The 24,132-nt window shown below is 40.6% G+C and overlaps 1 protein-coding gene across 3 annotated transcripts in view; it reads left to right on the forward strand.

The window, feature by feature from the left end:
* Positions 1 to 3,256: 3,256 nt before the first annotated feature.
* The window catches only part of USP32 (ubiquitin specific peptidase 32), a 212,429-nt gene continuing 191,553 nt past the window's right edge, over positions 3,257 to 24,132 (forward strand). Inside the window, exon 1 of one of the 3 annotated variants that reach the window (XM_064378438.1) lies at positions 3,257 to 3,383. In XM_064378438.1, the coding sequence (XP_064234508.1) occupies positions 3,326 to 3,383 (58 nt within the window). In that variant the 5' untranslated portion in view covers positions 3,257 to 3,325. Of the gene's footprint in view, positions 3,384 to 3,907; positions 4,003 to 24,132 lie in introns of those variants that run through there. The other 2 variants (XM_012445418.3, XM_064378439.1) reach the window with 2 other exon arrangements.

Consider the following 24,132-nt stretch of genomic DNA (forward strand, 5'->3'; position numbering starts at 1 on the left):
ATTAATAGAATTCCTTTCAGCATGACAAGTAGACTTCAGACTTTCTACATTACTCGATTTAAGTACTGTATCAATTTTAAGTTTTAGAGGGATATTTAACATTTGACTGCCTGCTACTGTGTAATACAAACCAAAATGCAGGTTTTAATCTGAGTTTAACATTTAAAATTCCCATCAGACATAACTATCTGCTTCACTGGCTTCAATAATATGCTTAATTTAACTCAGACAAAGGAGAAATCATATTTCTTAATCTGCTATCTCAACTCAACAATTTTTAGAAGTGCTTAATTCATGACAAATTTTATGATGGAGTGGAAAGGTTTATGGCCTTAGGGGATGCCAGGCCTGAAACTTAAGGAGGAAATCTTGAAAGTTCATGTATGTTAGTACTGCTGTAAATCTTACTTTATAATAAGTTCATACAGTCATGCGGTGCAGTCATGCATTTCAAAGGAGGACCACATATATGATGGTGGTCACATAAGATTACACTGTTTTTTAAACTGTACCTTTTCTATGTTTAGATACACAAATACCATTGTTAAAATTACCTACAGCATTCGTACAGTAACATGCAGGTTTGTAGCCTAGGAGCAATAGGCCCAGGTGTGCTGCAGGATATACCATTTAGGTTTATGTAAGTAGTCAATGGTATTTGCACCGTAACAAAACAGCTCCATGTATCTCTTAGAATGCACCCCGTGGGAAAACGACACAGGAGGTCATATTCTATTATTTCCTGAGTATTTTGTAATCATTACTATCTGTAAGGTGCAACTCTAGTCCCATCTTTCAAGTGCGGTAAGTGGCACAAACAGATCCATTAATTTGCTCCCAACTCCACTGCAAATCAAGTGGGTAAACACCCAAGCCTATCCCTTGCATAGCAAGGCCATCTATAAGTACTGATTGTTTAGGACAGTAATAATGCGTAGTATATGTTGCAACTGAACTCTTGAGGGTTTTTTCCCCTCACAGCTGGGCCCTTTCGTAAGATTCACTTCCCATTAATTACCATAATCTAACTTGGAACTTGCACTCTGCAGGCTGAAGATGACTGAGGTGTTTTGTCTGATGTCTGTCTATAACGAGCTAATTACCTGGAAATTAAAGGCTTTGAAATTTACTCCCAACTCCCTGATTCATGACCTTTCAGTAATGCAGCTAATCTGAGGTCTTAAAATTAACTGGCTCGCAGTGAACTGGAAAGGGCAGCGCTGTGACTAATGCCACGCTGCTGATCTGGTTTGCCAGGAAAGGTGAGTATAAAAAACACAGAATATTTACCGGGCGCAGTAGCTCATGCTTGTTATCCTAGCACTTTGGGAGGCCGAGGCGGTCGGATCACCTGAGGTCGGGAGTTTGAGACCAACCTGACCAACGTGGAGAAACTCCATCTCTACTAAAAATAGAAAAATTAGCTGGGTGTGGTGGCATGCGCCTGTAATCCCAGCTACTCAGGAGGCTGAGGTAGGAGAATCACTTGAACCTGGGAGGCGGAGGTGGCGGTGAGCCGAGATCGGGCCATTGCACTCTAGCCTGGGCACCTGACAAGAGCGAAAGTCCGTCTCAAAAAAAGATAAACACAGAATATGACCTTCTTTCGCTAGCAGGGTATATATTAGAATCTGTTGGTTTTAGGAACTAATAACCTTTCCCTGGCCCTAAATCACCTAACTGGCACCTTGAGTCTAATCCAATCCAAATGGTTACTTTTTCAATATTGCTTCCTTTTCCAGAAGCTTTATTCTGTGATTGTAAATTGAAGACAAACTAAAGCAAACTAAATAGAGCTGCAAATCAAGAAACTAAATAATTCCACTGTACATATATATCCCATTTGGTTTCTCCATTTATGGCTCTAGGTGTGTTCACCTTTTGGCACTCGTGATTAATGAATGCTGTTCTAAACACGGGCGCACAAACAGTTGTTCCCATCCCTGCTTTCCATTCTTTGGGAAACGGAGAGGTGGACTGGGAGAGCAGACACATGCTGCCACGCCATGAACCTGGAAGGCACGATGCCAAGTGAAATAAGCCAGTCACAGAAGAGAAAGGTTGCAGAGTTCCACTCAGAGGAAATACTTAAGAGTAGTGAAATTGGGAGAATAGGACGGGGGTTGCCACCGACCAGTGGGAGGGAGAATGGAGAGTTACCGTTTAATAGAGACACTTTTGCAAGATGAAAAACGGTGGGAAATGGGACGTGGCAATGGATGCCCAGTAATGTCAGTGTTCTGAATGCCACTGAACTCACTTAGAAATGGTGAAAATGGTACATTTTGTTACGTCTATTTTACCATAGATAAAAAAAAAGAAACCCAAACGACTTCACTCAAGCCTTGTAGCCCTCATGTTTCTAGGGGAGAAACTCTGAGAGAGGATAAGCCTTTTGCACAGCGCTTTCCAGAGAATGCGTACAAGAGGCAGGCTCAGGCGGAGAAGGTGCGCCGGGCGGGCTAGCTAACCCGAAAAGGCAGATCCACTTCGTTACAAGGTTCACTTTCCTCAGGGCTCTCCCGCTAGGAGTGAGCATTCTTCCGTCACAGGAAAGCCTTGAGATTCTCCTTTCCTTTCACAACGCCATCCCTGTCAAAGACGTCCCTAACGTTGGGAGTTCCCTGCCTGCCCACTCCTTTTTCTCCTGAGCTGCATGCCGCATCCCTTAGAACCCGGTTCCCTAAGATTCCGCGATCTTCCACGTTGGGTCCCGGCCACTGCCACACTAACTGCCGGCAGCTCCGACAACCCCTACACCCCCTGCAAAGAGCGTGAGAACGTGTGGGCGGCGGGGGTCGTCCTCAAGCGCCCCGGAAGTCACTGCCCCCTGCCGCCAGCGGAGGCGCCCGGGCGGGCCGCGCGGCTTGGATTGGCTAGAAGTGGGGATGATGCGTTACGTGCGGCGATGCGTCCCCCTCCCCACCGCTCCTGCGCGCGGTTAGCGTGGGGCGGGGCGGAGCGTGCGGCCTTGGGCGGCCATTACCTGGAACAGACCCAGGCCTCGGGTCCCGTGACCCTCGGCGGGGCTGGCGGGAGGGGGCGGGGGAGGGAAGAGGGCGTGAGGAGGGAAGAGGAGGGAGGGGAGAGAAGGGCGGAGTAGGAGAGAGGGAAAGGGGGCGGGGTGGAAACGGGTCACGTGATCTGGCATGGAGGAGGTGGCGGCGACCGGGAGGAGCCGCCGGGGCAGAAGCCGCACTTGTTAGTGTGGGGGGAGGTGGGGCTGGGGACGCCGACACCGTCACCCAGGGACGCCGAGGAGAAGGCGGGAGGGGGGTGGGGGCGAGATCAGGCTCCGACCCCCGGCCGAGGGGATGTGGGGAGCATGGGCGCCAAGGAGTCACGGATCGGATTCCTCAGCTACGAGGAGGCGCTGAGGAGAGGTGAGGGGGGAGGGGTCTGGGCGAGCTGCCTGGGAGGCCGGCGACGGGCAGCCCGGAGGGTGGGTGACCAGGAAGGAGAAGGGTGGTTGAGGGCGTGGGGCGCCTGAGGCGGAAGGGAAAGGCGGCCGACCACGGGGAGTGTGATGGGGGAGAGAGATCGGGTGGGAAGCAGCGTTTGGAATTGGGACCGTATGGAAAGGGGCGAAGCTTGCCCTGAGAGAGGGGGATAGGGCGCTGGCAGGGCAGTGCCCGTGCTCTCTGGTGGCCTTGTTATCTTGAATGTGTCCAGGGAAGTCCTCCTCTCCCTGTTTTCTTGGGCGGCTCCAGCCCATTCAGCCCCCCTCATCCTTCACTGCCATTTTTCTCCTATCATTCCTTCATAAAAACCTCCAACAACATCCTAACCTCGTTCCTAACAGCCTTAGCTGGAAGGGGGCGAGGAGGCGGCTGCAAAGCGCTTTTTTCTGCTACTGGAAGCCCCTTCCTATCTGGGGAGTCCCTACCTTTTCCGAGGGCCTATGCCAGTCTCTTGGGGACTGTGGCCATCCACTCCTGCCACCCTTCACCGTTTGAGCGGCTGACTTTGATAACAACGACCTGAAATGAAGTTGTGTTTGAGGTGAGATGAAACTGGACAGCTGGCTTTGCCACCAGACCTTGTGTTAGGTTTCATCTCCTCCGACGTTGACCAGAGCCTCTGACTGCACTTGATTCCCAGTTCTTGCTCCATCCCTCTCCATGAAATGGCACTGGGAAGTCCAGCATTCAGATATTGTATTAAAGCTCCCTTTAGAGACTAGTCTAGCTGCCAGTCCCGGCCTGCTGCTTATTGGCTGTGAGACACAGTATATTGTTGGCAGCCCCAACCCCCTACGACTCACTCTGATACCTCTATCCATGATCTCTAAAGCACACGTTAACTGGAAGTGTCTGTTGCATAGTTTATGGCCGGAATGTCTTAATTTTTCATGACTGGGATTTCAGTGTGTGTAGATCTGTGCATGCTTGCTTGTATTTCTTTTAGATATTTAATGGATATTCTAGGTAAGAAGTGAAAAAACATTAAGAAGATTAGGAGCTAGGTATTATGTTAACAGGTTTCCAAGTCAGGATATCAGCCATGCTCCAGGTGGTTTTTTAGTAGCTAAGGATATAAAATGAAAATTAGATTAAAAGACGGGTATTCAAAATGAGGCAGGAGAGGTGAACTCTTGTTAGTATATAGGAAGCAGAGGGATAAGTTCAGTTGGCCATCACCTGACAGTAAGATACAGAATTTAGATGTATTGGTGGTGGTGGATTTACCAGAATAACACAAATATGCCTTTTATGTCTGTCTTCCCCCGCCCCCCCCGTGGAACAGTATAATGATTGTTTTTATGGACAATCTCACTTGAACTTTTTTTCTCTGCCCCAATATGAGAAATATTCCAAATTCTTGATGTGTTTCCAGCCCTAGTAGGCTAGTCATTTCCGGGATGCTGTTGAGTCTGACAGGTCTGGCCTCAATTAGGCAATGGCTCTACAAGGCGTGAAAGAGGACATTAGTCAAACTGATTTACAGCTGCAAGGTTTAGAAGTGTTTCTTAAGTTTGAGGGTGTGAATACCAGTGATGTACCTGGCATTGGAAATTCTAAAATTAAACTTTTATCCAACTCTAGCCTGCTTAATCTCTTATCAGACTAAGATTGTACGTTTGTAAATACAAATGAAGTTAATTGCATTTTAAACTGATCTGACTGGAACGTTTTTGTTCAGTTTCTTATACAGTGTCTGGCTGTTGAATTTCAAAACACATATTTGAAGAGGTAGTGAAATATTTGTTAAGAGCTTATTTGTAACTATTGGAATGAATTTACATTTTACCAGTTTGCTTTAGAGGAAAAGTAAAGCAACAGAGAACAACAAGTTGATAAAATTGTATTTCTAAATGTAAACCAGAAGTCCCCTTCTTTGGTAGCTCTTTAAACATGATACTGTTTAGTAAATGTCAGACTTTAATATAGAATTTAAGTAAGATTACAGAAAGAGTTTATGACCTTCTGATAGAGCTAAAAGTGGCTTGGAACCTCTTTTGGGCGCTTGAGTAATTGCTAAAACCTGCATCCATTGGTTTCATTTACTTGTTTATATTGTATAAAATGAATGGGGGAAGGGGTAGATAGGATTTGACAAACACTTATTAGTTCAGTGTGTGCAAAACAAGCTTGATAAAACTACTGAAATACTTGTCTCTTTGGCTTTACTTAAAATTGTTGAACACTAAATAATGCCTAGCTCTAATTAAGGTAGTATTAAAAAAATAGGCATATGTTACCATATACAAACATGGAATTGCAGGCAGTTTATCTTGCAAAGTGGGGCCTTGGAAACGAAGTGTTATGTTAATGACAGATAACACTTACTGGACTTGAGTGGAAGGGCAGTCTAGTGACTTCAGTTATATTTGAGAAGCACCTAGAAATTCGGAAGATTGATTTTTGCACACTCTTAGCTAGACTGTCAGTTGTCTAAACCTTAATGTTTTCTAAAAGTGTGCATTTAAACACTGTTAGGGAGATGTATTAGTGGTAGTTTTTATTTTTTGTCTTGAATCTGTCTTTATTAAATATCTTGAGTAGAATACAAGGAAAGCCTTGACTCTTGTTTATATTGCGTATGTTTTCTAAGGAAGTTTACCTGTTGTACTTCATGGATACTGGAAATTTGAGCAGCATGTTCATCTTGTTTTCACCTCCTTGTTGCATCTAAGTTTGTGGCTTGTGTATTCTTAAAAATGTATTTTAAATGCTTGGAATACGACATTCAAAAAACGTTCAGTGAAAGATAAGTTGCATTTTAGATCATTTTACAACTGTAAGACATCTTAAAAATCTTTATCAGGTTAGGTGCGGTGGCTCACACCTGTAATCCCAACACTTTGGGAGGCTGAGGCAGGTGGATCATGAGGTCAGGAGTTCGAGACCAGCCTGGCCAATATGGTGAAACCCTATCTCTACTAAAAATTAGCTGGGTGTGGTGACTACTCGAGAGGCTGAGGCAGGAGAATCGCTTGAACCTGGGAGGCAGAGGTTGCAGTGAGCTGAGATCGTGCCACTGCACTCCATCCTGGGCAACAGAGCAAGACTCCAGTTTTTTAATTCTCTGTCTTCTCTGCTCCTCTCTGCTTCCTTTCGTCTTTCTGGAAACAGGATTATAAGGTGGTGTGTTTGTGTGTGTGTCTGTGTGTGTATGTGTGTAAGAATTGGCTGAATTAAAATGATTCTTTTAAATTGTAGTGATAAAATATGGTGTGTTTTAAATTGTAGTGGTAAAATATAGTGGGTGAATTTCTTCTAATCCCTTTCTTTAAAATCTGGCATTTATATGCACTAAGTAGCTGGGTGATGAACTATGGTGTGTCAAAAAGTTATGTTATTGATTCACATTTTTAAATATCCTTTTGCTCATTAATTCAGCAGATTTTTACAAAAGGCTGGCTATGAATTAGGTACTAAGGAAATGAATAACCAAGACCTCTCTCTCTAGGATCATATAGCTTGGGTCAGTGATCTCCACTAAGTGTATGTAGACAGTGCCCAACTTGCGGTTTGACTTTACGATGGTGCCAAAGCTATATGCATTCAGTAGAAACCATATTTCAGGACAGTATTCAATAAGTTACGTGAGATTTTCAACACATTATTATGTTCCGTTATTTTGTCCAACAGTATTACTATGTTAAGTGTTCTAAGCATGCTTAAGCTAGGCTGAGTTATGATGTTCAGTAAATTTGGTGTATTAAATACATTTTTGATTTAATGATATTTTCAACTTACGATGGGTTTATTAGGAGGTAATCTCATTGTAAGTCAAGGAACGTCTATTTGTATCAAAGAATGTAAGCCTATTCATAGAGGATGGGAATAAAATATTAGAAATTCTGTTTATAGTTCTAACCTGTGTATGTTTAATAATGCACATAATATGTTCAAAAGTAGTATATATGCATGTTATTTATAAATGATTAGCTTATGGTATATTAAATGCTGCAGTGCTGTAGGACAAAGTGCTGTGGAAATAGAGTGTGTATGGGTGTCTCTGATGGCCTGAAAGTGCTTCTAGCACTGTGCTCATTTTATAGTATGTGCTCAATAATTGTGTGTTAAAGAATTTAATTTCCTAGTCACTTATAGGTTATTGTGTTTGCTAGTGGAATAATTAAGCATGTAACAGTTGACAATTCCAGTACTTTTCATCTTGCTTATCCATCAAATCTAAGATACTTTAAAACATTGACTCCCAACTAAGATTTTGTTCACCAATTTCTCAGTATTTATCTTAAAATTTCATTAGATTCATACTACCTATGATGTGATATTAACGGGTTTAGCGTAGCTTATCATTCTATACACGGAAATTGAATTTCACAATCAGTACCTTCTGGAATGCAGTATTTATCTCCCTTATTGAAGCACTTATTTGCCTTCCTATGAATTTGTAAAATTCACCAGTGAACTTTCTAGCATTAGTTTGGAATTGTCAGTTTTGGTTAAGCCTTTCAAAAGTGTCCCTAGCTGGATCTTACTATTTGTAAAGGAGAAAAATGGGGCAATTTTAAATTAGTCTGCTTATATGTAGTCACCTGAGTGGTTGCAAAGGTGCTGTTTTCACTAATCTCCCTGTTTCACTAATTTCACTGTTTTCACCTCACTAATCTTCAGTTCATAAGTTTGACATGTCACTGACAAAGAGGAGCTAAATATATTGATGAACCCCGGATTTTGGGTGATGAGCAAAATGAGGTGACATCACTTGTTGGTTAGTGAGCTCCCCATTTACCAAACTGGACAGCTGCTGTTTGTTTTTTTCTTGTTCATTGTCTCACTTTGTGCTTAGTGAGACTTTATAGTGACAGTACTCAGGGTTGCCTTCCAGAAAGATGTGTAAGTAAGTTACAGATGGGATGGTGATGCCCAACCAATAGCCAGCCATATTTTCTCAGGATGAGAAAAGGAAGATTTTTGGCACTTGATTATATGCTTGGATCACAGGAAAAGTTAGAGAAGTGATTATTATTTTTGCTGTCACTATAGAAAAATCTGTTTCTGCAGCACTAGAGTAATGCTGAGAGTTTGAATTAGAAGCTTTAATGTTAAACAGCTGCAGTGGTGGAGGGATTTTTATTTATGAACTAAAAGTTAGTAGTTGGATGGTGTACTGAGAAGATTAAGGTGGGACTGACGGTTCTTTTGATACTGTATCCAGGAAACATGGCTTCTCCTTGAGCTTGTTTATGCTTCTGCTTTTGCTTTTTGGGCCTCATGACATTTGTGTTTAAGTTGAGCAATTTCTTGTCTTTTCTGCATTCCAATAAGTCCTCTCATTTAATAATAAAGAACTCTTGGAAGTTAGAGGTATGTAGTTAATTATTGACATAAAAGCCTGATAAAAATTAGTTCTTTCTGTTTGTTTCTTTTGTGTTATGTGTGTGTGTTATGCAGCAATAGAAGAGAATTTACTTTTATACTCAGATCTATCCTAAGACATGTCTATTCAAAGATGGCTAGTATTCAAGGCCTTTCCTTAACACCCCTCTTTATTAGGGGTTAGTAATTATTAACATAAGACTCTTAAATTTAATTTTATTGACTAGACATGGTGGTTCATGCTTGTAATCCCAGCACTTTGGGAGGATGAGGTTGGCGAATCACCTGAGGTCAGGAGTTTGAGACCAGCGTGACCAACATGGAGAAGCCCTATCTCTACAAAACTAACAAACAATTGTTGAAATTTATTTTATTTATTTATTTATTTTTGAGACAGAGTCTTGCTCTGCCACCCAGGTTGGAGTGCAGTGGCACAATCTTGGCTCACTGCAACCTCCACCTCCTGGTTGAAGCGATTCTCTTGCCTCCAACTCCCAAGTAGCTGGGACTACAGGTGTGTGCCACCACACCTGGCTAATTTTTGTATTTTTTAGTAGAGATGGGGTTTCGCCATGTTTTCCAGGCTGGTCTAGAACTTCTGGCCTCAAATCATCCTCCTGCCTCCCAAAGTGCTGGAATTAAAGGCATGAGCCACCGTGCCCAGCTGGGCTCTTTGTTTAGGGAATTCTTTTTTTTTTTTTTTTTTTTGTAGATGGAGTTTTGCTCCTGCTTCTCAGACTGGAGTGCAGTGGTGCGATCTTGGCTCACGGCAACCTCCGCCTCCTGGGTTCAAGCAGTTCTGCCTCGGCCTCCCAAATAGCTGGGATTATAGGGATGTGCCACCGTGTTCGGCTAATTTTTGTATTTTTTAGTAGATGGGGTTTCTCCATGTTGGTCAGGCTGGTCTTGAACTCCCTACCTCAGATGATCTGCCTGCCTTGGCCTCCCAAAGTGCTGGGATTACAGGCGTGAGCCACCACACCTGGCCTAGGGAGTTCTTAAGCTCATCACTACCTTGTGAATAAGGTTCAGGAAAACTGATGTTTTGAACCTTGCCTATAACATGTTTCTTGAGGTACTAGATAATGGACTGCATTGAAAGCAAAACTGTGCCAAAATGAGATTTTACAGAGAAAGCTTTCCAATGTCTTTCATTTCTGTAAAGAAGCTAGGTTGTCCCAGCATCTTACCCTTGTGGCAAAAGCCTTTTAATGTTTGCTATGGTTGCCTTTTGGTAATGACTTGTGAAAGGATCTGGAGAGATTCCACATGGAAAGGATTCTTCTATCAAGATAGGCCTTCTCTAGTCTTTCCCATGACAGCAAATGGCATCACTATTTGCTAAACTGAAAACTTTAGAGACATCCTCAGTTCCTCCCTTTCTCTCACTTTCTGACCATATCTTCTTATTTCCAGTTAGAATCTGTCACCAAGTCCTATTAGTTTGGTATTCAATTTAGTCTTTTAGCTTCTGCTTAATTGCCTCCACTTTAGTCCCCGCTGCCATCATCTTTTGCTTCAAGACACTGTGCAGTAGTTTTCTAGTTTCACAGTCAGTGTACTCTTAAAATCCAGATCAGATCTTGTTATTCCTTTCTTTAAAGTCTATAATTAATTTAAAAAAATGTAGTCTTTATAATGGTCTACAAGGCTATAAGTAATTTGTTTCCTGCTTGAAACTCCAACCTCAACTGTAGTAATTTACCTCTTGCCTCCTATACACTAGCTACACTAGCCGTCTTTTTGTTCTTAGAACCTATTCTGGCTTGCAGCCTTTGCATTTGCCACTTTCTCTCATCTTGGAAAGCGTATTTACAAATTTTTACATGTCTGGATCATTCTCGTATCTGATGCCCACAGCTCAGATGGCCTCAAGGAGCCTTCCTTTATCACCTCATATGAAGTGGTATTTGTCTATAACTATTGTGCAATATTCTGAACAGTTTGTCTACAGCCTCTATCATAATATGTAATTATCATGTTTATTGTCAGGTCTGTTGCTGAATCCCCAGTGTCAGGATAGGTGCAGTATCTGATGTATTTTAAGTGCTCAGTAACTATTGGATATCTGGATGAATGTATAAATGTATAAATAATGGAGAGCTTGCATGTTTATAAGGTTGGGGGGTAAAAAATAGACAGGGATTGAGTTATATTAAATGTATCCACCTCAAAATTTATTTAACTTTAAGCAGCTTTTAAAAAGTTTGTGCTTAAAGTTTTAAAGGATAGTTAAAAATAAGCAGTCTTAAATATAGCATGTAGTTTTGTCTGTTTAGTTCAAATACTTGAAGCTGATAATAAATTCCTGAGAGATTAGTATGGGGGTAAGTACTGTATTTATGAACACTTGAGAATGTCTTTTGGTTATATATAAAATTTAATAGTTTTGTTCATGAAATAATCATTTTTATATGATGATCTTCATGCACTTTTCATTTATGATGACAGGTATTATCCTACTGCCATATACAAAGTTAGAGTTGGAAAGTTATTTGCCTAAAGTGTTAAACAGAGTTAAATAAAATTCAACATTCAGAGCTCTCTCATTAATTCTAAAGAATCCAGGTGATTTTAAATTAAATTTTATGATTAACTTTTTTTTTTTTTTGGTCTAAGACTTTTTTTCTCTTATATTCCATGGCTAATGCTTCCCCTTCTTCTTTTTTGAGTCTTTTGGTTTTTGTTTTTATTACAATGATATATGAAGATAGTTTAGAATCAGCTGGTAATACAGGACTTGTTCTGAAAATAGTACTGTTAGCTGGGCATGGTGGTTCAGGCCTCCTGAATAGTGGGGACTACAGGTATGCACCACCACACCTGGCTAATTTTTTTTTATTTTGCAGAATGAAGCCTCACTATGTTGCCCAGGCTGGTTAACAAGCCTGACCTGGCCTCAGGCCTCAAGCCTCCCAAAGCGTTGGGATCATAGGTGTGAGCCACTGTGCTGGCTCATGGAGGTGTCTGAGAGAACTTGACATCTGGGCTTAGTTTTGACAGATAAGCATCTGGCAAGGCAGGTAGTTCAAGGGGGAAGATACATGCTAGTTTGTTGGTGAGCTTGTAGTTCACTGTGCCAGCCTCTGGAAATAAAAATCATACTGGCCCTAATTTCAAGACTTCTCTGTGCAGCAAAACCCTGACAAGATTATTATAAATAATAATTATAATTATTATATAATAATCTTGTCAGGGTTTTGCTGCACAGGAAAGATGCATAAAATTTGGTCTTAAAAATGAGTTTACCATGCATACATACACACAAAAAAGGTAAATACTGCATTACGCTCTATATATGAGGTTCAAAAATAGGCAAAACTAATTTATGATGATAGAATAGTGATGAACTCTAAGGGTTGGTATCGACTGGGAAAGAACAGGAGAGAACCTACTGGAGTGCTGGAAATGTTCTGTATCTTGATTTTGCATGGTGATTCCTTGGATGCATACTAAAAATTCAATCAAGCTATATAGTAAGATTTGTGCAGTTTACACCTGTAGTCTTCACTATTTGGAGGCCTGAACCACCTTGTACTATTTTCATAACAGTACTATTTTCATAACAAGCCCTGTATTACCATCTGATTTTAAATTATGGTATATACCATTGTGATAACAAAAACCGAAAGACAAAAAAAAGCCAGGGGAGCATTATAATAAGTAATAGGGGAGATAAGAGGAGGAAGCTGTGGAGAAGCAGAGCATTTCAAGATCTAGAAAGCAACATGTGCAAGAGCACACAGTGTTCAGGCAGGGACCATATCATAGAAACTACTAGGGCTTGCCATGTTGAAATGACTTGACTTCAGACTGTAGGGCATAGCTACCTTCCACTGAAGAAGAACACCTGAGTAAAATAACTAGAGGTACGTTTCAAAGATATTCTATTGGAAATACAAAGAATGAACTGGAGGAGTAGGAGGCAAATAGTCCTAGGGACAGATGAAGACTTTTTTTTTTTTTTTGAGACAGAGTCTCCCTCTGTCACCCTAGCTGGAGTGCAGTTGTGCGATCATTGCTCACTGCAGCCTCTACTTCCTGGGCTCCTGTAATCCATCTCAGCCTCCCAAGTATCTGGGACTCCAGATGTGCACCACCACACCTGCCTAATTTTTAAATTTTTTTGTAGTGACGAGAATCTCACTGTTGTTTGCCTGGTGGGTCTCAAATTCCTGGACTTAGGCAATCCTCCAGCTTTGACCTCTCAAAGTGCTGGGATTACCAGTGTGGGCTACAGTGCCTGGCCTTATTAAAATGTTGACTTAATAAATGGGGCTACCTAGTACTGTCCTTTCTCTTTTACTTAAAGGAGAATGCTGACAGAATACAACTAGTGGTAATAATCTGGTAAATTGTGCCTTCTACAGAGTAAATTTAGTTTGTTTCATGACATTTATGCAAATATTCAAATATTTCAGGAATGTAAACATTTAAAATTTGGGTTATAAATAATGCCTCCTGGCTTTAAAATTATCTGAATCCGTGAAGCAATGAGTAGTAAATATAAAGGCAAAATGAAACACAGCTTTATATGCAAGGACAAGCACAAATTTCTAATTTGTGTTATAATTTGGGTGCCCACCGGGTTTTGAAGGTGAGCCTTGGTTTAATTGGTTCTGAGACATTTTTCTCAAACGGCGAATGCAATAGTTGGTAGGTATGAATAGGGGACATTGGAAAGTCATGTCAAAATCTTATGCAATTTTTGGAGCCTTTTTTCTCTCCTGTAATTTATATAATTTGGCACTTATTCCTATGTAAAATATTTAACCTCATCTCTACAATAAGCATTATGTGAGCTAATTAGTTTCTCTTCTTATTTCATATTTCTGTGGTTTCCCTTATCTGGAATGACTTTTTTTATGCCACCTAGGCTGGAGTGCAGTGGCACACTCACTGCTCTTGCAGCCTCAATCTCTCAGGCTCAAACAATCCTCGATTTCAGCTTCCTTAGGAGCTGGGACTGTAGGTGTACGCCACCATGCCCTGCTAATTTTTGTATTTTTTTTAGAGAACAGGGTTTTGGTATGTTGCCCAGGCTGGTCTTGAACTCCTGAACTCAAGAGATCCCCCACCTCAGCCTCCCGAAGTGCTGGGATTACAGGCATGAGCCACCACACCCAGCCTTTTTTTTTTTTTTTTTTTTTTGCTTTACCTATTATTCCGAGATCAGATGGGATCAGGCATGTTCAGGTTGGTATGGCCATAGATTGCTTTTATCTAGTCTAATGATTTTGTATTGTACAATGTGTTGGAAAGGCAAGATGAAGTTAGATTAGGAAGGGTTCATTCTCATTCAATTCTGTCTATTCTTTTGGACTTCACCTAAATCTTACCTTCTTTGGAGCTTTCCTGAACTTACCTCCTTTGTATTCTTACATTTGGATCCTTTGTATTTGAGTATTTTTACATACATATGTACATACATAAAATAAAATGTATGTTTTATGTATATTAATTTACTCTCCCAATTAGATTGAAAGCTGCTTGAAGAGGAACCTTTTTTAAAAACCACATTGCACTGTTTTAAGCACAAATAGGTGTTTAGCATATGCTTGATGATTGAGAGAACCAGATGGTTACAGTCATTTGTTTGTCTATAAGATTGTGATATGTTGCTATTTAAAAATCAATAGTTATTTTTTATTTAGTTTTCTTTTAAGCCATAACCTTTTGCTTTCATTTATTTTTCTTCTGAATGTTAAGTAACATGTGGCTCACATTTCAGACTCCCAATTTGGAAGTTTATAGCAATGTGACTGAAGTTTATAATTACAGGTCTCAGAAAACTACACTACACAGCAGTTCTCTGTGTGTTGGAAGAATTTATCAGAAGATAGACAATTGTAGGTTGCACTGTAACTTAGAAGACTTTTGCTCATCTCATGTATTTGTATCAGTTTGAGAATTTGAAAATGCCCTCAAAATGCCTTTTCTTCTCTAGTGCCTCTTGTGATCCTGGCAGGGATAAGGTAAACTGAAAGGGTAGACTTTTTCTGTTTATCTTAGTATCCTGAGTCCCTATATATGGAATGTAATAGATAGTTTGTGCATTTCTCTATGTGAGTGAAGTCAAAATACTACAGGTGGATGTTTCCGCTTTTCAAAGTTTTCACATTTACTAAGTCTTTCACAGTTATCTCCTACTAGTTAAAAAACTATTTGTCTTAATTTATGCTTGTGCTACTTTGACATTTGCATTGCTGTAAAACCCTTACTAAAAGGTATATTTTTCTAATATATAAATAAATACATGTATGTAGCTTTTTCTCATATCTTTGAGAAAGCAAAAAATTTACTAAATTATGATTTCTGACTGTAATAGGAATATGGCTTAGTCATGATCAGTATTGTATTTTCAACTATGTCTTATTAGGATTATCGTAAAAGACTTTCAAAATAGTTCATGTGAATTTTTGTCAGATCTTCACAAACTTAGATATGTACATAGCTCTCCCCTACCTTCCCCTGACTTTGCCGATTTATTTTATTTTTATTGTGGTAATATATATATAACATGCCATTTACCATTTGAACTATTTTAAAAAATGTGCAATTAGTGGCATGAAGTACATTCACACTGTTGTATAACCATCACCACTATCCACTTCCAGAACTTGTTCGTCATCCCAAGCAGAAATTCTGTATCCCTTTTTTCCCCAGCCCCTGGTAACCTCTATTCTACTTTCTGTTTTTATGAATTTGCCTATTCTAGATACTTCATGTAAATAGAATCATACAATATTTGACCTTTCTTGTCTTACTTCACTTAGGATAATGTTTTCAAGGTTTATCCATGTTGCAGTATGTAATAGAATTTCATTTCTTTTTTTGGCTGGATAATTTGTATATACTACATCTTGTTTGTACATCCATCTATTGATGGGACATATTTGGGTTGTTTCCACCTTTTGGCTATTGTGAATAATGTTGCTATGAACATTGGTGTGCAGATATCTGTTTGAGTCCTGCTTTCAATTCTTTGGAGTATAAACCTAGGAATGGAATTGCCGGGTTATATGGTAATTCTATGTTTAACTTTTTGAGGAACAGCTAAACTGGTTTCCACAGCTTCTGTACCATTTTATATTCCCACCAGCAATGTAAAAGTGCTCCTTCTATTTTCTCCATATTCTATCCAATGCTTGTTATTTTCCATTTTCTCTCCATTAATAACCATCCTAATGGGTGTGACATGGTGTCATTATGATTTTGATTTTTAGTTCCCTGATGGCTAGTGCTAATGAGCATCTTTTTATGTGCTGTTGGTCATTTGTTTGTCTTTTTTGGAGAAATGTCTATTCAAGTTCTTTGCCCATGATGTGTGCTTTTTTGTTGTTGAGTTGTAGTTCTTTATACATTCTGGATATTATTCTCACATTGAATATATGATTTGCAAATATTTTCTCCCAGATATTTCTGTGAGTTGCAGCTATATTATTATCTATGAGTTGTCTTTCATAGTCTTGATAGGATCTTTTAATGTCCAAAAGTTTTTAATTTTGATGAAATTACATATGTAGTTTTGAACTTAATGTTATGGATTGTGCAGGGGATACAACCACAAAATTCTGATGGATTGACCCCACAGGTGCAGAAAACCAGAGTAGAAAGAATCCTACTCTCAAAACCCAAAAGACCTTCTCAGCTAGAGTCCTTTGAAAATAATTTTCCAAATTATTCACACAGCCTGTTGGTAAATTAAGAGTAAATGATATCTGCAACAGTGCTGCTCGTGATGAAAACACAGAAGAGTCAACTATATTATCAAATCTTAGCTGGAATGGAAAATCAGGAAATACTTATTAGCAAACATTGATAAAAGGTTGGCCTTAATTGTTGTAAGCATGTACACAGATGACAGCAGGTAGTCTCTACCATAAGAATGAGAAATGCCTTGTATCTTTATGAATTCTGAAATTTAACCTTTCTTAATCCAATTGCTGTACGGGCCTAGGGTTTATTTGTTATGTGTGTTATTGGAGTAGAGACTATTTGAAGGTTAAGGGGGTACTTAGTGATGCAAATGACATTTATATGTTTTTAAATCTTCTGCTTTTCTAGGTACTTTTTAAATGAAATGCTATATTTTTAAACTTTAATAAAATATTTTTATTATTTTTTGTAGAGATGAGGGCTTGCTATGTTGCTCAGGCTGGTCTCAAATTCTTGGCCTCAGGATATCCTCCTGCCTTGGCCTAGAGTGCTGGGATTACAGGCATAAACCACTGTGTCTGGCCTAAACTCTTTAAAGACTTTATTTCTGGAGGCAGGTTCTCAAAAGATATCCTATCTTAATGGGCATATATATAGAGAGAGCAGTAGGTGAGTTTAAGGGGGATGTAAATATTGGCTAAAAGGTTTTTTTAAGGTATGTAGCCTCTCAAATGTAGCCCTTTGCATATCAAAAGTTTATTCTGGCAATGTTCTTTGTGCATTTTTATTTGATGTTGTCAGCCATTCATCTAATAACTCTTCCAGAAGATTTTATCTCTGGGCAGTTGCATTTTATAACTTCATATATGGAAGAAAACTTTTATTACAGACTGACAACTGATATGCCAACGTATTAGTATGAAAAATGTTTCCCCAAATTCAGACTGGGTGTGATGGCTAAACCTGTGATCCCAGCATTTTGGGAGGCAGAGGCAGGCGGATCTCTTGAGGTCAGGAGTTCAAGACCAGCCTCACCAACATGGTGAAACCTTGTCTTTACTAAAATTACAAAAATTAGCTGGGCGTGGTGGCAGACACCTGTAATCTCAGCTACTCGGGAGGCTGAGGCAGGAGAATTGCTTGAACCTGGGAGGTGGAGGTTGCAGTGAGCCAAGATTGCCTCACTGCACTCCAACCTGGGCAACAGAGTGAGACTCCATCTCAATTAAAAAGAAAAAGGAAAGAAAAAATTTTCCCCAAATTTGAATGTTGTTTCATTGAATGGCTTTGTTTGATAATTAATACTTTAATATTGTGTTAAACATCAGTGTTTATTGTTATTATTTTAAAAAATCAGCTTCCTTGGATTGAAGAAACATTCATGTTTAATATTAAGCTATTATTGTAGCTTAGTGTAGTTACAATAAGATACTCTATGGAAGAAGTTAGATTTCCTTATCTTAGAAATTGTTGCTTTTCTTAAAATATATAATTTTATTTATAAATACATGATATATATAATATAATTAGATATAAAAATAAAAAGTCAGATCATAGTTGGGCTTAGTGGCTCACATTTATAATCCCAGCTCCTTGGGAAGCTGAGACTGGAGGATTTCTTGAGCCCAGGAATTTGAGGTTGCAGTGAGCTATGATTGTACCACTGAAGTCCAGTCAGGTTGACAGAGTGAGACTCCATAAAAACTAAAAAATATTAGGTTATAATTGGCAAAAGACTGGAATGACAGTGAAAATGCAATGAATATTTTGACTACTGTTTTTTGATTATATACATAGGTAGATAGGAATTTTTCTGTCTTTCCAAATTAATTTAGAAATTAAAGATTTGGTGAGCGTGGTGGCTTATGCCTGTAATCCCAGCACTTTGAGAGGTTGAGGCGGGCAGATCACCTGAGGTCAAGAGTTCGAGACCAGTCTGGCCAACATGGTGAACCTTGTCTCTACTAAAAATACAAAAAAAATAGCTGGGCATGGTGGTGTGTGCCTATAGTCCCAGCAACGGGGGGAGACTGAGACAGCAGAATCGCTTGAACCCAGGAGACGGAAGTTACAGTGAGACAAGACGCGCCACTGCACTCTGGGTGACAGAGGGAGACTCCATCTCAAAACAAACAAAATAGATCAGAATTAGTATTTACTTTTTCACTTTTTTCCTTTTTTTTTTTTTTTTTTTTGAGGTGGAGTTTCTTTCTTGTTGCCCAGACTGGAGTGCAGTGGCACAGTCTCGGCTCGCTGCAACTTCCACCTCCAAAGTTCAGGCGATTCTCCTGTCTCAGCCTCCCGAGTAGCTGGGATTACTGGCACGTACCACCACGCTTGGTTAATTTTTTTTATTTTTAGTAGAGACGGAGTTTCATCATGTTGGCCAGGCTGGTCTCCAACTCCTGACCTCAGGTGATCCACCTGCCTTGGCCTCCCAAAGTGCTAGGATTACAGACATGAGCCACCATGCCCAGCCAATTCCTGGAGTGCAATGGCGCGATCTCGACTCACTGCAACTTCCGCCTCCCGGGTTCAAACCATTCTCTTGGCTCAGCCTCCGGAATAGCTGGGACTACAGGCACACGCTGCCATGCCTGGTTAATTTTTTGTATTTTTTAGTACAGATAGGGTTTCACCATGTTGCCCAGGCTAGTCTTGAACTCCTGAGCTCAGGCAATCTGCCTGCCTCGGTCTCCCAAAGTGCTAGGATTACAGGTGTGAGCACTGTGCCCAGTCCACTTTTTTCCTTCTACTTTGTGCTTTGTATTTTATATCTCACCTCTGATTGACGTTATTAGACTTGTTTCTGCAGCTTTCTGCCTGATCGCTTCTACCAAAGTTGATGGTATGAAGGTAATCATAAATACGGCCTTATCCATGGAATCTGCTTACCTCTGCTACGTTTAACAGAGAAAGATTGGCACAGTGGCTCAGGCCTGTAATCCCAGCACTTTGGGAGGCCGCAGTAGGCGGATCACTTGAGGTCAGGAGTTCGAGACCAGCCTGGCTAATGTGGTGAAACCCCGTTTCTACTAAAAATACAGAAAATTAGCCGGCTGTGGTGGCGCTAATCCCAGCTACTCTTGAGGCTGAGGCAGGAGAATGAATAACTTGAACCTGGGAGGCGGAGGTTGCAGTGAGCCGAGATCGTGCCATTGCACTCCAGCTTGGGCAACAAGAGTAAAACTCCATCTTAAAAACAAACAAACAAAAACACACAGAAAAAGGACCCAGCCCCGGTGACTCATACCTGTCATCCCAGCACTTTGGGAGGCTGAGGCTAGCCTGGGCAACGTGGCAAAACCCCATCTTTACAAAAAATATAAAAATTAGCAGGGCATGGTGGCTTATGCCTGTGGTCCCAGTTGCTTGGGAGGCTGAGGTGGGAGGATCACTGGAGCCTGGGAGGCAGAGGTTGCAGTGAGCTGAGCTCGTGCCACTGCCCTCTGGTCTGGGTAATAGAGTGAGACTTTGTCTCAAAAAAAAGAAAAAAGGGCTGGGCACGGTGGCTCAGCCTATAATCCCAGCACTCTGGGAGGCTGAGGTGGTTGGATCACAAGGCCAGGAGATCAAGACCATCCTGGCTAACATGGTGAAACCCCATCTCTACTAAAAATACACAGATCAGCTGGGTGTGGTGGTACACGCCTGTAGTCCCAGCTACTCAGGAGGTTGAGGCAGGAGAATCGCTTGAAATTGGGAGGCAGATGTTGCAGTGAGCCGAGATTGCACCATTGCACTCCAGCCTGGGCAGCAGAGCAAGACTCCATCTCAAAAAACAAACACACACACTAGAAAAAGGAAAAATAGTGTTAACTAAAGGGTAATTTAGTATGTATTATTTATACACTTTATGGGTGTGCATGTATGATGTGTTGGGTTTTATAATGAAAATTCTAACATTCTGCTATGTGGTTTATAGTGCATTGTAAATGTTTCTTTAAGTACTCAATCATGAAGATTAAAATTACTAAGGTAGAGAGTAAATCTATATTATATGTAGTCATCTCAATTTGCATAGTAGTATGGGACTGTAAAAATGACCATGCAAGCCGAGGCTATTCAAAGGGATCATAATAATCAGTGGAAAAAATTACACATGGTCTGTGTGACCTTTAAAAATTTTGGTCAAAACATAAAATTCTCTCACAGTTGGTTATAGATATATAGGGTTAAAAGTAGAGTGATATCCACAGAGAAGGAGGTAGCTTTGTAAACAAAGACAAACAGGAATATCAACTACCAGCCACCAACAGCACTTTTGTAAAACTTATTTGAATATTATAAAAACAATGTGACAGTATTACTAAGAGATGGAAAATAAAGGGAGAAAATTCCACTAACCATCACCAAACACAGCTAATTATTTGCTCCTACTCTTTTTTCAAATTAATGTTTAGTATTGTTTTGATCATAATGTACATAAAATTTTGTATATTGCTTTTTCTGAGATGTCTATTTCTATCAGTGTTATACATGCCTGTGCAGTCATGTGCTGCATAATGATGTTTTGGTTAAGGATGGACTGCTTATACAACTGTGAGTCCATAAGATTATAATGGAGCTGAAAAATTCCTATTGCCTAGTGACATTGTAGCCATTTACTTTTTTTTGCTTTTTTAAAATGTAGTCATTTACTATACCTTTAATCATTTTTCTCTCTCTCTCTATTTATTTATTTATTTATTTGAGACGGAGTTTCGCTCTTGTTACCCAGGCTAGAGGGCAATGGCGTGATCTCAGCTCACCGCAACCTCCACCTCCTGGGTTCAAGCAATTCTCCTGCCTCAGCCTCCCAAGTAGCTGGGACTACAGGTGCACGCCACCATGCCCAGCTAATTTTTGTATTTTTAGTAGACATGGGGTTTCACCATGTTGACCAGGATGGTCTCGATCTCTTGACCTTGTGATCCACCCGCCTCGGCCTCCCAAAGTGCTGGGATTACAGGCGTGAGCCCCTGCGCCCAACTTTCTCTATTTATTTAAATAAAAGTTGGCTGAGTGTGGTGGCTCACACCTGCAATCCCAGCATTTTGGGAGGCCAAGGTGGGTGGGTTCCCTGAGCCCAAGAGTTTGAGACCAGCCTGGACAACATGGCGAAAACCCATCTCTACAAAAAATACAAAAATTAGGTATGTGCCTATGGTCCCAGCTACTCAGGAGGCTGAAGTGGGAGGATCACTTGAGCCTAGGAGGTTCAGGCTGATGTGAGCCTTGATCGTGCCACTGCACTCTTGAAGCCTGGGCCACGGAGTAAGACTGTCTCAAAAAAAAACACAAAACTCAACTGTGACCGCCTTAGGCAAGTTCTTTAGGAGGTATTTCAGAAGGCCTTATGTTATAGAAGATGACAGCTCCATGTGTGTTATTGCCCCGAAGACTTTCTAGTGGGACATGATGTGAAGTTGGAAGACAGTGATATTGCTGATCTTGATACTGTGTAGGCCTAGGCTAAGGTGTGTGTTTATGTCTTTATTTTATTTTTTTTATTTTTGGAAATGGAGTCTCGCTTTGTCCCCAAGGCTGGAGTGCAGTCGTGTGATCTCTGCTCGCTGCAACCTCCGCCTCCTGGGTTCAAGCGATTCTCCTGCCTCAGCCTCCCAAATAGCTGGGATTACAGGTGCATGCCACCACACCCAGCTAATTTTTGTATTTTTAATAGAGATGGGATTTTGCTATGTTGGCCAGGCTAGTTTTGAACTCCTGACCTCAGGTGATATGCCCACCTCGGCCTCCCAAAGTGTATGTCTTCATTTTTAACAAGAAAGCTTAATAAGGAAAATAAAATATCAATAGAAAAAACTTACAGAATAAAGACATAAAGAAAAAATATTTTCGGATATCTGTACAGTGTGTTTTAAGCCAAGTGTTATTGTAAGAGTCAACAAGTTAAATTTAAAAGTTTATGAGGTAAAAAAGTTTCAGTAAGCTGGTTGGGCGTTTCGGTTCAGGTTTATAACCCAACACTGGGAGGAGGAGGTGGGCAGATCATTTGAGGCCAGGAGTTTGAGACCAGTTTGGCTAACATGGAGAAACCTTGTCTCTCCTAAAATATGCAAAGATTAGCTGGTTGTGGTGGTGCATGCCTGTAATCCTAGCTACTCAGGAGGCTGAGGCTGAGGCACGAGAATTGCTTCAACCCAGGAGTTTCAGGTTGCAGTGAGCCAAGTTGTGCCACTGCACTCCAGCCTAGGTGATAGAGCAAGACTTGGTCTCCAAAAAAAAAAAAAAAAGGTTACAGTAAGCTAAAATTATAGTTTATTATTGAAGAAAAAAGTATTTTATAAATTTAGTGTAGCCAAATTGCAGTGTGTTTATAAAATCTACTGCGGTACTCCATGGTAATGTCCTAGGGCTAGGCCTGCAACATTCACTCGCCACTAAGTCTCTCTCACTGATTCACCCAGAGCAACTTCTCATCCTGCAAGCTCTATTCATAGTAAGTGCCCTACGTAGATGTACCTTTAAAAAATAATTTTGTCTTGAGACAGGGTCTTGCTCAGTCACCTAGGGTAGATTGAAGTGATGTGATCATGGCTTACTGTAGCTTTGAGCTCCTGGGCTCAATAGATTCTCTCCCACTTTACCCTCTAGCTGTTCTCCCACTTTAGCCTGTAGAATAGCTTGGACTACAGGTGCATGCCACCACACCTGGCTAATTTTTTTGTTTTTTTATGTTTTGTAGAGACCTTACTATTTTGCCCAGGCTAGTCTTGAACTCCTGGGCTCAAGAGATATCCTCCCGCCTTGGCCTCCCAAAGTTCTGAGATCACAGGTGTCAGTCACCAAGCCCAGCCTAGGTGAACCATGTTTTGGAGACAGGACCTCGCTCTCTCACCCAGGCTGGAATGGTATGATCATGACTCACTGCAGCCTGGACCTCTTGGGCTCAAGTTATCCTCCCGCCTCAACGTTCAGAGTGCCTTGGAAGTACATGCCACCAAACCTGGCAGTTTTTTTTTTTTAATGTGGAGAATGGGGTCTTACTATGTTGCCCAGGCTGGTCTCAAACCCCTAGCCTCCAGTGATTCTCCCACCTCGGCCTTCCAAAGTGCTGGGATTACAGGCGTGATAATCCCATAGGCCTGTATGGGATTATCATACCATCATAATGGAGCCATCATACCTGGACATTTTTTATCTTTTAGACTACATTTTTACTGTACCTTTTCTGTGTTTAGATATGTTTAGATACACAAATACTTACTGTGTTACAGTTGCCTCCAGTATTCAGTACAGTAATATGCTGTATAGGTTTGTAAGCCTAGGAGTAATAGGCTATCCCATATAGCCTAGGTGTGTAGTAGGCTATACCGTCTAGGTTTGTGTAAGCATTCTGATGTCTGCATAATGACGAAATCGCTTAACAATACATTCCCGTCATTTGTGATGCATGACTATAGTTTGAAGTGTTACATAGCTTGAACAGGATTTGTGAAATGAGAAGCAGCTTCCTAATCTTCCTTGGCACTTTCCTTCTCTTAGAGGAGACCACTTTATATTCTTTTAGTTCATCTTTGGTATTTGGTATTGATTTTTCAGTTTTAGCATTATCTGTTGACTTCCCACTTCTGAGCATGAGAATTTATTTGTCTTTCCCTTCCTTCCTCCTTAGCCACTTGTAAGGAGTGACTTCCCCTCTCCCTGTTACTTCATCCTACCGCAATGATTATATGGT

The sequence above is a fragment of the Aotus nancymaae genome, unplaced genomic scaffold, assembly GCF_030222135.1.
Source record: "Aotus nancymaae isolate 86718 unplaced genomic scaffold, 86718_ANA_hifiasm-v0.15.2.pri h1tg000018l, whole genome shotgun sequence".
In the NCBI taxonomy this organism is placed as follows: Eukaryota; Metazoa; Chordata; class Mammalia; order Primates; family Aotidae; genus Aotus; species Aotus nancymaae.